At 46.4% G+C, this 15,176-nt stretch overlaps 2 protein-coding genes across 3 annotated transcripts in view; both read left to right on the plus strand.

Annotated features, from left to right (window-relative positions):
• LOC106880427 (organic cation transporter protein) overlaps positions 1-14,728 on the plus strand; it is a 63,262-nt gene extending 48,534 nt beyond the window's left edge. The window contains exons 8-10 of one of the 2 annotated variants that reach the window (XM_052971171.2): positions 7,330-7,511; positions 8,922-9,073; positions 14,091-14,728. In XM_052971171.2, the coding sequence (XP_052827131.1) occupies positions 7,330-7,511; positions 8,922-9,073; positions 14,091-14,130 (374 nt within the window). In that variant the 3' untranslated portion in view covers positions 14,131-14,728. Of the gene's footprint in view, positions 1-7,329; positions 7,512-8,921; positions 9,074-11,079; positions 13,995-14,090 lie in introns of those variants that run through there. The other variant, XR_016243408.1, reaches the window with a different exon arrangement.
• On the plus strand, positions 10,180-10,938 carry LOC149133707 (uncharacterized). The gene has a single exon (XM_089358615.1). It carries the CDS (start codon positions 10,180-10,182, stop codon positions 10,936-10,938), a length of 759 nt encoding a protein of 252 aa, XP_089214741.1.
• Positions 14,729-15,176: the final 448 nt, after the last annotated feature.

The raw sequence follows: 15,176 nt of genomic DNA on the forward strand, positions 1-15,176 counted from the left end.
ACAAGTTTGCTTCCAACCCACAAGCATTATACAGAGAGATGAGGAAGGAAAACATTACCATTAAGGAAGTTACCTCCCAAGAAGTTCTACAATCATTCTGGTCAAAAATTCAGAACGAAAAGAGAGATATCAACATGAATGCATCATGGTTAAATACAATTGAGAGAGAATAGTGTACAAACACTAACAGTAAAACATACAAAATTGATGCAGAAACCTTTGCTATAGCAGTAGGCAAACTGCAGAATGGGAAGGCACCTGTAAGGGACCTAATAATTGGATATTGGTATAAGAAGCTGACAATTTATAGAAACCAATTGATATGTATGTTCAAAAGGACTATGGAAGGTTAGATACTAAATTGGCTTGCTACAGCAAGAACAAATCGTGTTGCCAAAAATGAAATCACCGAGATGGCAGGAAACTACAGGCTCATTGCTTGCCTAAACATTATGTACAAACTGTATGCAAGCTACCTCAACCAATTACTCCAGGACCATTGTGAGTCAAACAACATTGTGACAGGCTGGTGGAAAGAAGGTAGTGTGAGGATGTGCCAAACAACTTTTAATAAACAAAGCTGTACTGTCTGAAGTAAGAAAACAGCATAGAAACCTTGTGAGAGTATGGTTTGACTATAGGAAGGCATTCGACTCTATCCCACATTCATGGCTGTTGAAGTGCCTACATCTGGCAAAAGCACCTACTACCTTAATTACTGCTGGGCTTAAAATATCGGGTGGTGTGGGTTATGGGCTTAAAATATCGGGCAGTGTGGGTTATGGTCTTATCACCTGCATCGTAAATCAGGTAGTTCATGAAGGAGTCATACCCAATGACTGGTGTAGCAGCACCATAGTCAACTGCTGCAAGGATAAAGGTGATGCTTTAGATAGAAATAACTACAGGGGTATTAAATTATTGGACCAGATGATGAAAGTTACAGAGAGGGTTATAACCCAACTAATTAGGGAGAGAGTTATCCTAGATGAGATGCAGTTTGGTTTTGTGCCAGGCAGAAGCACCACTGATGCTATATTTCTGGTAAGACAACTGCAAGAGAAATACCTAGCCAAAGATAAACTTCTGTATTTGGCTTTTGTTGACTTGGAGAAAGCCTTTGACAGGGTCCCTCAATCCCTTATTTGGTGGTCAATGTGGAAACAGGGGATAGACGAGTGGTTGGTAAGAGCTGTACAAGCCCTGTACTGGGATACTGTCAGTAAGGTGAGGGTTGGTAACAAGTATAGTGAAGTATTCCAAGTAGAAGTAGAGGTTCACCAAGGATCAGCTCTCAGCCTCCTCTTATTTATTATAGTCCACCAGGCAACAACAAAGGAATTCAAGGCAGGCAGCCCCTGGGAGCTCCTCTATGCTGAGGAGCTTGCTCTAATAGCTAAATCACTACCAGAACTAGAGACGAAATTCAGAGTGTGAAAGCAAGGTCTAGAATTGAAGGGCCTTAGGGTTAACCTAGCAAAAACCAAAGTCTTAGTAAGTAGGAAGGCTGTCAAATCACACACCCCTTCAGGTAGATGGCTCTACTCGCTCTGTAGAAAAGGTTTGGGTAGAAACTCCATACAATGCACCTTGTGTAAGCTATGGACACATAAAAAGCGCAGCAATATCAAAGGAAGGTTAACCAGGAAAATAGTTTTTGTGTGTGGATGATGCACAGGGGCAATAAACACTAAAGATGTGTACAGATTCCATCACATGCCAGGGAGAGAAACTAGAAGTAGTTGATAGCTTCGTCTACCTAGGCGACCAAGTCTGTAGTGGGGCGGTTGTTTTGAGAGTGTAACAGCTAGAATAAGAATAGCCTGGGCAAAGTTCAGGGAGCTCCTACCTCTGCAGGCAACTAAGAGCCTTTCGCTCAGGATGAAAGGTAGACTGTATGATGCATGTGTTCGAACTGCCATGCTACACGGTAGTGAAACATGGGCCATGACTGCTGAGGACATATGTAGGCTTGAAAGAAATGAAGTTAGCATGATCCACTGGATGTGTAATGTCAGTGTGCATATGCGACAACTGTAAGCACTCTGAGATAAAAGTTGTGCATAAGAAGCATTAAATGTAGTGTGCAAGAGAGACGACTGTGCTGGTATGGTCATTTGTTACATATGGATGAGGACTGGTGTGTGAGGAAGTGCTACTCCCTAACTGTGGAAGGAACCTGTGGAAGCGGCAGACCCAGGAAGACATGAGATGAGGTGGTTAAGCATGATCTTTGGACATTGGGGCCTCACAGAGGCAATGACAAGAGACCGAGACCTTTGGAGATATGCTGTGATTGAGAAGACTTGACAACCAAAGTGAGATTGCTGCCATGCATGTCCGGTCCAGTTAAGAGTACTCTTGATGCATTGGGCGATATGATATGCTTGAGAAGACCTGTTGAGTCAAGTAAAACCAATACCATAGCTGTGGCCAGTGCCCCCTAACTGGCTCCCATGCCGGTGGCATGTAAAATACACCATCCGAACATGGTTGATATCAGGTCCACCTGACTGGCTCCCATGCCAGTGATACATAAAAAGCACCATCAGGACATTGCCGATGCCAGTACCACCTGACTGATTCCTGTGCCGGTGGCACGTAAAAGGCACCATCAGAATATGGCCAATGCCAGTACTCCCTGACTGGCTCCCATGCCGGTGGTACATAAAAAGCACCATCTGAACGTGATTGATGCCAGGCCTGCCTGACTGGCTCCTGTGCTGGTGGCACATAAAAAGCACCCACTGTAAGGAGAAAAATGAGTTTACACCTCACCAACTCTACCTTAGACACTCTTGAAGTGGTTGGCATTAAGAAGAGTATCCAGCTGTAGAAACATTGCCAGATCAGATTGGAGCCTGGTGCAGCTGCTGGCTCTCCAGACCTCAGTTAAACCATCCAACCCATGCCAGCATGGAAATAGATGTTAAACAATGATGATGATGATGATGATGATGATGAGTATAGGGATTTCAAAGGGAATATTCCAGGGAGATAGCCTTTCTGTACTTCTTTTCATTTTGGCACTGAATCCATTATCGTTCCTACTGCAGAAAACAAATGGTTACATGCTACAATCTTCAACTGCTAGAAATATCAATGTAACTCATAATTTCTTTGTAGACAACCTGAAAATTTATACTAAAAGTGTTAGCAATGCCAAAAAACAACTGGAATTAATAACAACATTTTCAGCTGATATAGGCATGGAATTTGGCCAAAAGAAATGTTCATATTTGGTTATAGAACGAGGAAAGTCAGTCCCTTAAACCCAAAACCTATGCATCGACAGTCACTCTATCTCCCTATTTCACACAAAGAATGTTAAAAGTACCTAGGCATAGACAAAAATGTATCATATGAAGGCACTGTGAATAAAGATAGAGTGACCCGAGAATATTACACCAGACTTAGGAAAATATGGCAGTTGGAACTCTTCTCTTACAACAAAACAATATCCCACAATGCGAGATACTTGATTGGTCTGTAGAGGAAATCCACTCCATAGATATCAAAACCTGCAAAACCCTGACAACAACTGGGAACTTCCACAGAAACAGAAATGAAGGTGGTAGAGGCCTGTGTTAGCTACATCCCAAAGATGGAGCCTTGTATCTTTGTTGGAAATCCAATCCCTCCTCAGTGGAAGATTTACATGTGGTATGACGTCAGTGTCTGGGGAGGCTGACCAGAAGGGCGAGTTGACCGGAAGGGGAAAAAGGGCAGAGGGAGCCTCGATCGGGATTCGTGCCCTTTTCGAACAGGGTTGTGGTCAGGACAAGACGTGTTAAGCGACGGTCTAGGTTTGGGAGAAGCAGCTGCTATTCCTGGTGTTCTTTGGGTCGGGGCAAGCTTCAAGGATTGGATACCGCAAGACAGACTCGCAGTCGACGAAAGGAAAACCGAGGTAAGGCGATTACATCTACTCGCACGCATACACCACACGCTATTTCGGCCCCACGTGTAGAAATTCGGCGCGATGGCAGCCAAGGTTAGAATCGCCAGCGATGTGATCAGGCCTTTTAATGGCGAAGGAGATGTGATGGCTTGGATGTGAAAAATTAGGCTCGTTGCCAAGCTACAAGGAATAAGTGATGTGGCGAGTCTCATGGCACTATACTTGGAAGGGAGCGCCCTGACCCTGTATTTAGAAATGGACGACGAAGAGAGGCTAAATGCGGAGAACATCGAACGGAGGTTGAGGGAAGCGTATACGGAGAGCGATTACGCTGCCTTCGTTAAACTAGGAACTATTAGATGGGGGGGGGGAGAACAGGTGGATGAGTACGCGGCGGAAGTGCGTAGACTGGCCACGCTGGCTGGGTTTACGGGAGAAGGCCTGGACAGAGCGGCGCGGCTGGCGTTTGTGAATGGATTTCCCGACGACGTAGGGATCCGATTACAGCAGTTGCCTGGCGGGAGAAAGATGGCACTCAGCGAGCTAGTAGCACAAGCTCGCGTGTTGACACAGCACGTCGGACGGAAGCCGATAGCGATGGCGGCGACGGAGGCGCATTCCGACAGACGACAGCCTGAGAAAGGCGTGAGGAAGCCTACCGAGCAACGACAGCGGCCGTTCTCGGGCCGGTGTTTCAAATGTCAGGGGCCGCACATGGCGAGGGAATGCGCCGAATCGGGGCCCGTCTGCTATCGATGCAGGAAGACTGGGCACATCGCCCGTGATTGCGACCAGGGAAATGACCGTGGGGAAGTTGCTGCCTCTCAAACTTTCCCCGCAACCAAGTAGAGGCGCTTGTGGAGGCGCTGCCCGTGGTCGAAGTCGAGGTCGAGGGGAAGAAGTTCAAGGTCCTCGTGGACACGGGTTGCACGACTACCCTCGTGACGCCAAGGGTGGCGAAGAAATGGGATGGGACAAGGAGTCCTTGTCCCGTGGAAAGAGGAGGTGGTGAGTGGAGTGTTGCCTCTGATGGCGGTGGTGCAGCCGACGAAAGGAAAAGTCAGACCGGTGCTGGACTTTAGGGAGCTGAACGACCATATATCGTGCCACACGGGAGGCGAGGCAACGGACGTTTGCGGTGAGACGTTACGTGTGTGGAGACAGTCGACCAAGGCAGCGATGATCGTCGACTTGAAGTCGGCATATTTGCAGCTCCGTGTGAGTGACAAGCTGTGGCGATACCAGCTGGTGCGGTACAAGGGCCGGACGTACTGTTTAACCAGGCTGGGTTTCGGGCTGAATTCCGCTCCGAAAATTATGGCGATGGTGCTCAAGTCCATCCTAGGGAAAGAGGAGAGGATAAGGAAGGCCTCCAGTTCCTACATCGACGACATTTTGGTTGACGAGACTGTAGTGCCAGCCACCGAGGTAGTGAGACACCTGGAGAGGTTCGGGCTGATTGCGAAGCCGCCTGAGTCGATGATGGGGGGAGCTGCGCTGGGGCTGAAGCTACAAAAAGACAGATCGGGCGAGCTGGTGTTCCGGAGAGGAAACGAGATCCCAGAGCTGAGTTTGGTGTGATGCTAGCAGTATAGCGATAGGGGTTGTGTTGGAGATCGAAGGTGCTGAGGTGGAGGATGCGGCCTGGCTATGGAAAGCGGACGACTTCAAGCACATCAATGTCGCCGAACTAGATGCGGTGCTGAAAGGGGTGAACTTGGCCCTGAGATGGGGGCTGCGCTCGATCGAGATCCGGACGGATTCGGCCACCCTGGTCGGCTGGGTAGGAACAGTAATTACCAGCGAGAAGAGAGTCCGGACGAAAGGTGCCGCGGAGATGTTGGTGAAACGCCGCCTAGGAGTTCTGGGAGAGCTGATCGCCGAGTTCAGACTGAGGCTGAACGTGGTTTTCGTGCCTTCGGAAAGAAACATGGCGGACGCACTGACCAGGGTGAAAAGGGCGTGGCTGAAGGAACCGGAGGAAGCAAGGAAAAGGATAGCGGCAGCGTGTCGGCTGGGTGACTCCGAACTGAAGGAGCTACATGCTATGCACCACTTGGGGGTGGATAGGACCGTGTATCTGGCGAAAATGGTTGATGCTGACGTCACTAGGAGAAACGTCAAGAAAGTGGTCGCGAAATGTGACAGATGCCAGTCCATTGACCCCGCCCCGGGTGGGCATGAGCAGGGGTACCTCTCAGTAGAGCGCAACTGGAGGAGACTGGCTGTGGATGTGACGCACTACCGTCAGGAAATGTATCTCAGCATGGTCGACTGCGGGCCGGGCCGGCTGGCCATTTGGAGGGAGCTGAGGACAGGCATTGCCGATGAGATTGCCCGCATTCTGAACGGGATATTCTTGGAGAGGGGTCCCGTGGAAGAACTGCTAATGGACAACGGGGCGGCGTTTCATTCGGAAGCGTTGGGAGAGATGCTTGACCGGTGGAAGGTACGACGATTATTTAGAGCGGCGTATAGGCCGAGTGGCAACGGAATCGTTGAGAGGCACCATCGGACGATCAAGGCCATGGCTGAAAGGGGGCACATTTCGCCCCTGGAAGCGGTCTACTGGTACAACATGTCTCCCTGATCCGGACAAGCGGAAGAGTCTGTGCCGCACAGAGCGGTGTTTAAATATGAATGGAGGCATCCCAGTAAGACGCCGGAGTTCTGCAAGGAAGAGAAGGGACCCGCCGGCGTGAAAGTAGGGGAGGAAATTTGGGTCAAGCCGCCGAAGGCACGCTGCACATCACAATGGGGCAGGGGAACAGTGACAGCGGTCAATTCCAGAAACAATGTATCTGTGGATGGAATGCCGCGTCACGTGCTGGACCTGCGCAGGATAGCCACTTCGTCGGATGAAGAGCGTGATGGAAACGAGCCACCTGGCTTGAGAAGATCTCGACGTGTAAGGCGCCCGCCCGGTTGGATGGCGGACTTCGAATTGGAGTAGGGGTGAACGTGATTTGTAAGATCAGGGTGGCGTGTAGTATGACGTCAGTGTCTGGGGAGGCTGACCGGAAGGGCGAGTTGACCGGAAGGGGAAAAAAGGCAGAGGGAGCCTTGATCGGGATTCGTGCCCTTTTCGAACGGGGTTGTGGTCAGGACAAGACGTGTTAAGCGACGGTCTAGGTTTGGGAGAAGCAGCTGCTATTCCTAGTGTTCTTTGGGTCGGGGCAAGCTTCAAGGATTGGATACCGCAAGACAGACTCGCAGTCGACGAAAGGAAAACCGAGGTAAGGCGATTACATCTACTCGCACGCATACACCACATTACAACAATTAATAAATAGAAGAAACATACATATGAAAAGAAAATATAGATGGTTGGATGTGTATTTTTTGCAGTTTTTTACCTCTGCAAAATGTTTTAATAAAAGCACATTTTATCAATTAAATCTTATAATGATCAGCATCTTTTATTTCAGATATAGTTTGGCTTTCAACTCTTCTTTTATTGGCTGGAAAATTTGCAGCTTCAGCAGCATTTGCTATAATTTACAATTACACAACAGAACTCTTTCCCACTGTTATACGTAACACTATACTTGGTTTGAGTTCTTGCTTTGGAAGAATTGGTAGCATGGCAGCTCCTTACATTCTTGTTGCTGTAAGATATTTTTTTTTTACTATTGAGTTATGAAATATATTAATTATATAATTACAATATTAGTTATATAATTGTAATAATAATTATATTAATATAATTATACATTTTTATCAGTGAGTTATTGATACCTTTTCTAAATTTCTCCAACATTTTCAGTTTCCTTATTTTAATGAGGTAAGGTGTCAGAATTGTTAGCACACCACATAAAATGCTTAGCAGCATTTCTTCCAGCTGGTTATGTTCTAAGTTCAATGCCTTTCATGCTTTTGGGGTCAATAAAACAAGTACCAGTTAAGCAATGGGGTTGATGTAATCAACCTACCCCTTCCCTAAAACTGCTGGCCTTCTACCAACATTTGAAACCATGATTTAGTGAGAGGTAATTTTGCAGAATTGATAGATAGTTGGATAAAATACCTTTTGTTATTTAATTATGATCCTTTATGCTATGAGTTGAACACTTGTCAAGTTCAGTTTTGCTTTTCATCCCTCTAAGGTCATTAAAATAAAATAGTAGACAAGTACAGAGATTGATATAATCAACTTAACCCTAAATGTGTCAATGTTAAAAATCATTATTTTGATGAGATTCTAAAAATATTGTCACATTGGTTTTTTCCAAAATTATGATGGAAATAAGACTCTGAATGATAAGAAATTGTGTTAATGGATGAATAATCTATGTGTGTATCAACTCTTTTACTTTGAATGGAAACTGTAAAGTATTTTTCTTCTAAGAATATAATACGATTTGATTCAAGATGCAAAAACAGGGTTTCAATTCCTGATCTTTCAACAGTCAGTTTATTGACTTCAGCAACCTAGTATATGTCTTCATCGACTTGTTTTAATGTACTGAAATCTAAATAGAAGCATCATAATCAGAAAGATAAATGGAGCATGGCTGGATATAAACTTAGAATTATAATAAATATCTAGATAAATTTCTTGTGTAGTCTTTTGTGAGTAATGTCAGGAAATCTATGAATTTTGATGGATATTCGAATACTGACCAGGTATCAGCGAGGAATGATTAAAGAGGACATTCTTTGAAGAATGATTTTACTAATTCATTGAACAACTGAAATTCAGAATACTAATAATGATCTGTCTATTATGCATTGATTGAATTAACTGGATTGATAAATATTAATTGATATCTTGCAAAAATGAATTAGTGTGAACATTTTGATCATTAATTAAAAAATGAATTAGTGTGAACATTTCGATCATTAATTAAACAGAATTTAATTTAAATTTCAGACATGAATTGAATTTGAGTATTAAATTAAGAGTGAATGAGAATACAGGTTTAAAGAATGTATGAATGTAAAATACAGTGGATATATAGGAAAAACATTCATGAGCAAGCATTTAGTGAAGCATTTGTTTTTTTTCATCTAATTACAGGGAAAAGAAATGGAATCTAAATTTGGCATTGGTTTACCCGTTATTCTCTTTGGAATTTTTGCTATAATAGCTGGTCTATTATCTTTATTTCTTCCTGAGACTAAAGGGTGTAATTTACCAGACACATTTGAAGAGGGAGAAAATATAGGACAGTAAGTTTTGTTGTTTTTCTCATTCTGTAAGAGATAAAATCCATATTATAAATCATCATCATTACCATCATTATTTAATGTCAGTTATCCATGTTGGCATGGGTTGGATGGTTTGACAGGACCTGGCAAGCCATAGAACTGCACTAGGCTCCATTGTTTCTACAGATACATGCCTTTCCTAAAGTCAACCACTTCACAGAGTGTACTGGGTGCTTTTTATATGACACCAGAGAGGTCACCAAATAACTTGCAAAACAAAGATCCCTAACTGGGAGGGGTAGTAATATTGAGGGAGGTGGCTTTGTGCCAGTTGAGAGGTTAAAGTATAATAAAGGGATGAAAATAGGTGTCTTGCTATAGAGGAGATACTTGGCTACTCCAGATATATCATTCAGCAGGTGTGACATGAATCTGTACTACCTGGCCGTAGTACAGTGCTTCCTGGTTATAATAAAAGTGAATAATTAGCTCAATCTCAATATTGTTTAATATTTCAGAATCTCCCTTGGTTCAGTAGCTTTCTCTGCATTCATATTCTTAATGACCATTCAACCATGTAACTGTCAACTTCAAAAGCAGGTCTCTCTGTTGGATCAACTGGAAGAAAGGCATATGAAGAATATCTTTCTCCCAAACATATTTCACATTCAGCAATCTCTTGGCGTAATTTTTCCAAGCCTCTTTCTTCTCAGTGTCAGTGGGGTATAAGTAGAGCACTGTCATTCCAAACATATTATTTCTTAACTGTGGTGTTATGGGCTGTGACGAGCTATGTGTTGCGGTGGAGAGGGGTGAGGCAAACAGAGGTGAAGCCAGACCGGAAGGGCCAGACCGGAAGGGCCAGACCGGAAGGGTCAGATCGGAAGTGTCAGATCGGAAGTGTCAGATCGGAAGTCGGCGACACGCGGTCGAAGGCTAGCACGTGGGGCCAGTGAGAAAACAGCGACGTTACGAGAAAGACGTGTTTTGATTAGGAGCGATCGTGTACCCCGCTGCGGTCGGCAAGGTAAGGTCCAACGCTTCGTTCTGTCCTTTTGCTTCTTGTTGTCTTCTTCCTCCATCACACCACAAGCTATTTCGGCCCATAAGAAAGAAAAAAAAAGATTATGAGTGTAGTCCGGATTGCTAGTGATATAATTAAGCCGTTTTGCGGCGACACGGACGTAGTCGCATGGCTAAAGAAGATGAAGCTGGTCGCGAAGCTCCAAGGGATATGCGACTTGGCAAGTTTTCTACCGCTCTACTTAGATGGTCCGGCGTTGGCGCTATTTTTAGAGATGGAAGAGAGGGACCAAGTTAGCGCGGAGAAAATAGAAATCCGCTTGATGGAGGCCTTCGCAGAAGGAATGTTCGAGGCGTACGCTCGCCTGGGGAGAGCGAAGTGGACCGGCGAACAGGTTGACGTGTTTGCCAACGAACTTAGGAGGTTGGCTAGACTGGCGGGGTACGAGGGAGAATCGCTGGATCAAACGGTTAAGTTGGCGTTTGTGTCTGGGTTTCCTGACCACATGTCGGTCGAATTGCAGAAACTGCCGGACGTGAGTACCATGCCCATGGCGGATATAATATCGAGAGCTCGTATGCTAGTTTCCTGTCGTAGGTCGTCACCGCTGGTAGCAGCGGCGACAGCAAAAGGTGGCCGGCCAAGGAGTGGCGGAGAGGGGTCGAACAAGGGACGTGTGCGACCGTTCAAAGGACAGTGTTTCCGGTGTCAGGGCCCGCACATGGTGCGAGACTGTAAGTTACCTAAGCCTGAGGTCATCTGCTACCGTTTTCGTGAAACGGGGCATATAGCCAGCGAATGTCTGCAGGGAAACGGTCTAAGGGAGACTACTGCGCCAGCGGTCTCCCTTTCAGATCATTAACGGCGCAAATTTTTCTACCCGTTGTTGATGTGCTAGTGGATGGGAAGATGTCGCGTGCCCTTGTGGACACGGGCTGTACAACGACCCTAATGACTCCGGGAGTGGTAGAGACGTGGAGTGGAGAAAGCAGTGTGAGGGCAGTCGACGGAAGAGAGGTACGCTGTGAAGGCATTACTGACGTGCAGATTGAGGTGCAGAGAGCAAAGCTAACGCTGTAAGCAATTGTAGTTGGCCGCTTGGTGGATGAGATTGACGTCGTGTTGGGGATGGACGCCATCAACCGTCTTGGTGGCGTTAGGATTGCAGGAGATGAGGTCACGTTCGGAAGCGTGGGGGCATCGTGCGCCGTGAGTCGGGACCGCCAGAGAGAGCAGAGGCCCGTCGAGGACAGCGCCGCTTGCACCATCGAAGACAAAGATTTTCAGGCGGCGTTTGATGGTCGGAAGTGGACGATAGAGTGGCGATGGAAGGACGAGCCCCCACTACTAAAGAACAGGGTGAGCTGCTACCAGCATACGTTGAAAGGTCACGCCGGCGTCGAGTTCGACGAGGAGGTAGAGAGATGGATCAAGGAAGGAGTCCTTGTCCCGTGGTAAGAGGAGGTGGTAAGTGGAGTGCTGCCTCTGATGGCGGTGGTGCAGCCGACGAAAGGAAAAGTCAGACCGGTGCTGGACTTTAGTGAGCTGAACGACCATATATCGTGCCACACGTGAGGCGAGGCAACGGACGTTTGCGGTGAGACGTTACGTGTGTGGAGACAGTCGACCGAGGCAGCGACGATCGTCGACTTGAAGTCGGCATATTTGCAGCTCCATGTGAGTGACAAGCTGTGGCGATACCAGCTGGTGCGGTACAAGGGCCGGACGTACTGTTTAACCAGGCTGGGTTTCGGGCTGAATTCCGCTCCGAAAATTATGGCGATGGTGCTCAAGTCCGTCCTAGGGAAAGAGGAGAGGATAAGGAAGGCCACCAGTTCCTACATCGACGACATTTTGGTTGACGAGACTGTAGTGCCAGCCACCGAGGTAGTGAGACACCTGGAGAAGTTCGGGCTGATTGCGAAGCCGCCTGAGTCGATGGTGGGGGGAGCTGCGCTGGGGCTGAAGCTACAAAAAGACAGATCGGGTGAGCTGATGTTCCGGAGAGGAAACGAGATCCCTGAACTGGGCACCAGCGTGAGTAGGCGGGAACTGTTCTCGGTGTGCGAGAAGCTGGTGGGACATTACCCGGTTGCAGGATGGCTTCGGACAGCATGTAGCTTCATCAAGAGACGAGCCGAAGGAGCAAAGTGGAATGACGGAGTTGGGGAGAAAACGACCGACATGATGCAGGAAGTCTTGGTCAGAGTGAGAGCAGAGGATCCAGTGAGGGGCAGTTGGTATGTTCCCAAATCAAAGAGTGGGATCGTTTGGTGTGACGCCAGTAGCATCGCAATAGGGGTCGTCTTGGAAATGGGAGGCACCGTGGTGGAAGATGCAGCCTGGCTCAGGAAGATGGATGACTGCAACCATATCAACGTGGCGGAGTTGGATGCCGTGCTGAAGGGGGTGAACCTGGCCTTGAAGTGGGGGCTGTGCACCATCGAGATTAGAACCGATTCGGCCACTGTGCTTGGTTGGGTGACGACAGTCCTCACCGATGAGCGGAGGGTGCGAACCAAAGGGGCTACGGAGATGCTGGTAAAGCGCCGATTGGGAATATTGCGGGAGCTAACCCCTGAGTTCGATCTGGAGCTGAGCGTAATCTTTGTGCCTTCCGAAAAGAACAGGGCAGACGTCCTAACCAGGGTAAAGCGGGCTTGGTTGCAGGTGCCAGAGGATGCGGAGCGGGCTGTGGCTGCAGTATGCTGTTTGAGTGACTCGGAGTTGAGGCGACTGCATACCATGCATCACATGGGAGTGGACAGGACGTTGTTCCTCGCCAGGAAAGTTGACTCCGAGGTAACGAGGCGGAGCGTGCAGAGAGTGGTTAGCAGCTGTGACGGGTGCCAGTCTATTGACCCTGCTCGGGGCGTACATGAGGCGGGAAGTATTCCAGTGGACCACAACTGGAAACGACTGGCAGTGGACGTAACACACTACTGGCAGGGGACGTACCTCTCAATGGTTGACTGCGGACCGGGGCGGATGGCCATATGGAGGGAGATGAAGACAGGGACTGCAGAGGAAATCGCAGGACTGTTAAATGGGATATTCCTGGAACGAGGCCCGGTGGATGAGCTGCTGCTGGATAATGGCACTGCATTTCGCTCGGAGGTGCTGAAAGAAATGCTTGACGGGTGGCAGGTCAGCCGCTTCTTCAGGGCGGCATACCGGCCAAGTGGAAATGGAGTGGTGGAAAGGCATCATCGTACCATCAAGACCATGGCAGAGAGGGGCCACATTTCGCCAATCGAGGCCGTATTTTGGTACAATATGTCGCCCAGGTCAGGACAGGCTGAGGAGTCGGTGCCACACAGGGCAATATTCGGGTACGAGTGGAGGCACCCGTGTATTGCATCAATGCGACTCCGGGGAGAAGAAGAGCACACCTTCGTGCAGATCGGGGAAGAAGTTTGGGTAAAACCCCCAAATGCACGGTGCACATCACAATGGGGGAAAGGAACTATAACCTCCATCAATTCAAAGAACAACGTCTCAGTCGATGGTATGCCACGCCATGTTTTGGATGTGCGGAAGATTGTCAGTGCTTCAGAGGATGGAACCAGCTGCAGTGGGCAGGATGATGAAGACAGCAGCAGTAGGCAAGATGATGAAGGCAGTGCGCCAGGAACTCAGGCCAGTCCCGGGGTTGCACAGCGACCACAGAGGGATCGGTACCCTCCTCCCTGGTTGGCTGATTATGGGGGGCGTGTGGTGTTATGGGCTGTGACGAGCTATGTGTTGTGGTGGAGAGGGGTGAGGCAAACAGAGGTGAAGCCAGACCGGAAGGGTCAGATCGGAAGTCGGCGACACGCGGTCGAAGGCTAGCACGTGGGGCCAGTGAGAAAACAGCGACGTTACGAGAAATACGTGTTCTGATTAAGAGCGATCGTGTACCCCGCTGCGGTCGGCAAGGTAAGGTCCAACGCTTCATTCTGTCCTTTTGCTTCTTGTTATACACACAAACACTGTTCTTGCAATTCAAGTTTATAAAATTAACTCTTTTTCTAGGAAAGTGAAGCATAAAACTAATGGTGAAGATAATAATTGAGTGGTTTCAGACTAATCTGTGAAACTCTTTTTGGAGGGTGAAGAAAACTTTCAATGAAAAATCATTCAACTGATGTATGAATATATGCCGCAGAACCAGTATAGGTATCTAGCAGTCTTAAAACACAAACCGTCCTTTCTGTGATTGAAATTTTCAATTTATATTTGATACTTTGAAAAAATTTAGATGATTGCAACATTAGTACATGACAACATTACAACAAAAAAATAACAACAATAAGGAAATTTAAATAATTACAACACTGAAAAATAACACAACTGCAACAACGATCCTAACAATGATTTCTTTTGACTTGGAATAAGATCTATTGTGAATGATGAAGGATACTCCTTTGCAGCTGAATGGACCTCACTGTATAACAGGTATTTGTTATCATCCTACCACAAGCATGCAATTCACAAAGATACAGAAATCAAAGTTTAATTTTTTATCCTTTTCTTTTTATAAATCTTACAATAGACCCAATCTGGAAAATGGAAACTTAATAAAAAGAAAAACATCACCAAAATATGTGAAAATCCAAAATATATTTAAATAAAAATGAAAATATCAACAGAAAAAACAATGTCATATACAAGATAATATTTTGCATTGTTCTTTTTATATAGCTTTTTGTAGTGTTTTTCTTTTTTGCAGAAATGGCTGTGAACATACAAAACTAAATTTCTATGTGCTAAAAAAATATAATGCAAATGGCATTGAATTGGTTAAATAATTTTAGCAGTGGTGTAGAGAATGTCATATAAAAAAAATCTTTATGAATTAAAATTCGTTTTTTAGTTGTAGAAAGAAATGGAGAAAACAAGTTATTGATTCTGAAAGCAAAGGAAAGATAATTTCAAGAAATTAAGAATAAATCTTTCAATTCTCAGTTAATTGAAATATTGGTTTCAAATTTTGGCACAAGTCCAGCGAGTTCAGGGAAGTGGGTAAATTGATTACATTGACCTCTATGCTCAAGTGGCACTTATTTTCTGGCACTGAAAGGATGAAAGGCAAAGTCAACCTTGACGGAATTTAAACTC

The sequence above is a fragment of the Octopus bimaculoides genome, chromosome 10 (assembly GCF_046866305.1).
Source record: "Octopus bimaculoides isolate indiv1 chromosome 10, ASM4686630v1, whole genome shotgun sequence".
NCBI lineage: Eukaryota > Metazoa > Mollusca > Cephalopoda > Octopoda > Octopodidae > Octopus > Octopus bimaculoides.

What these genes read in the sequence shown, in the direction of transcription:
- LOC149133707 (XM_089358615.1), top strand. Translation starts at nt 10,180, where the DNA reads ATGAGTGTAGTCCGGATTGCTAGTGATATAATTAAGCCGTTTTGCGGC.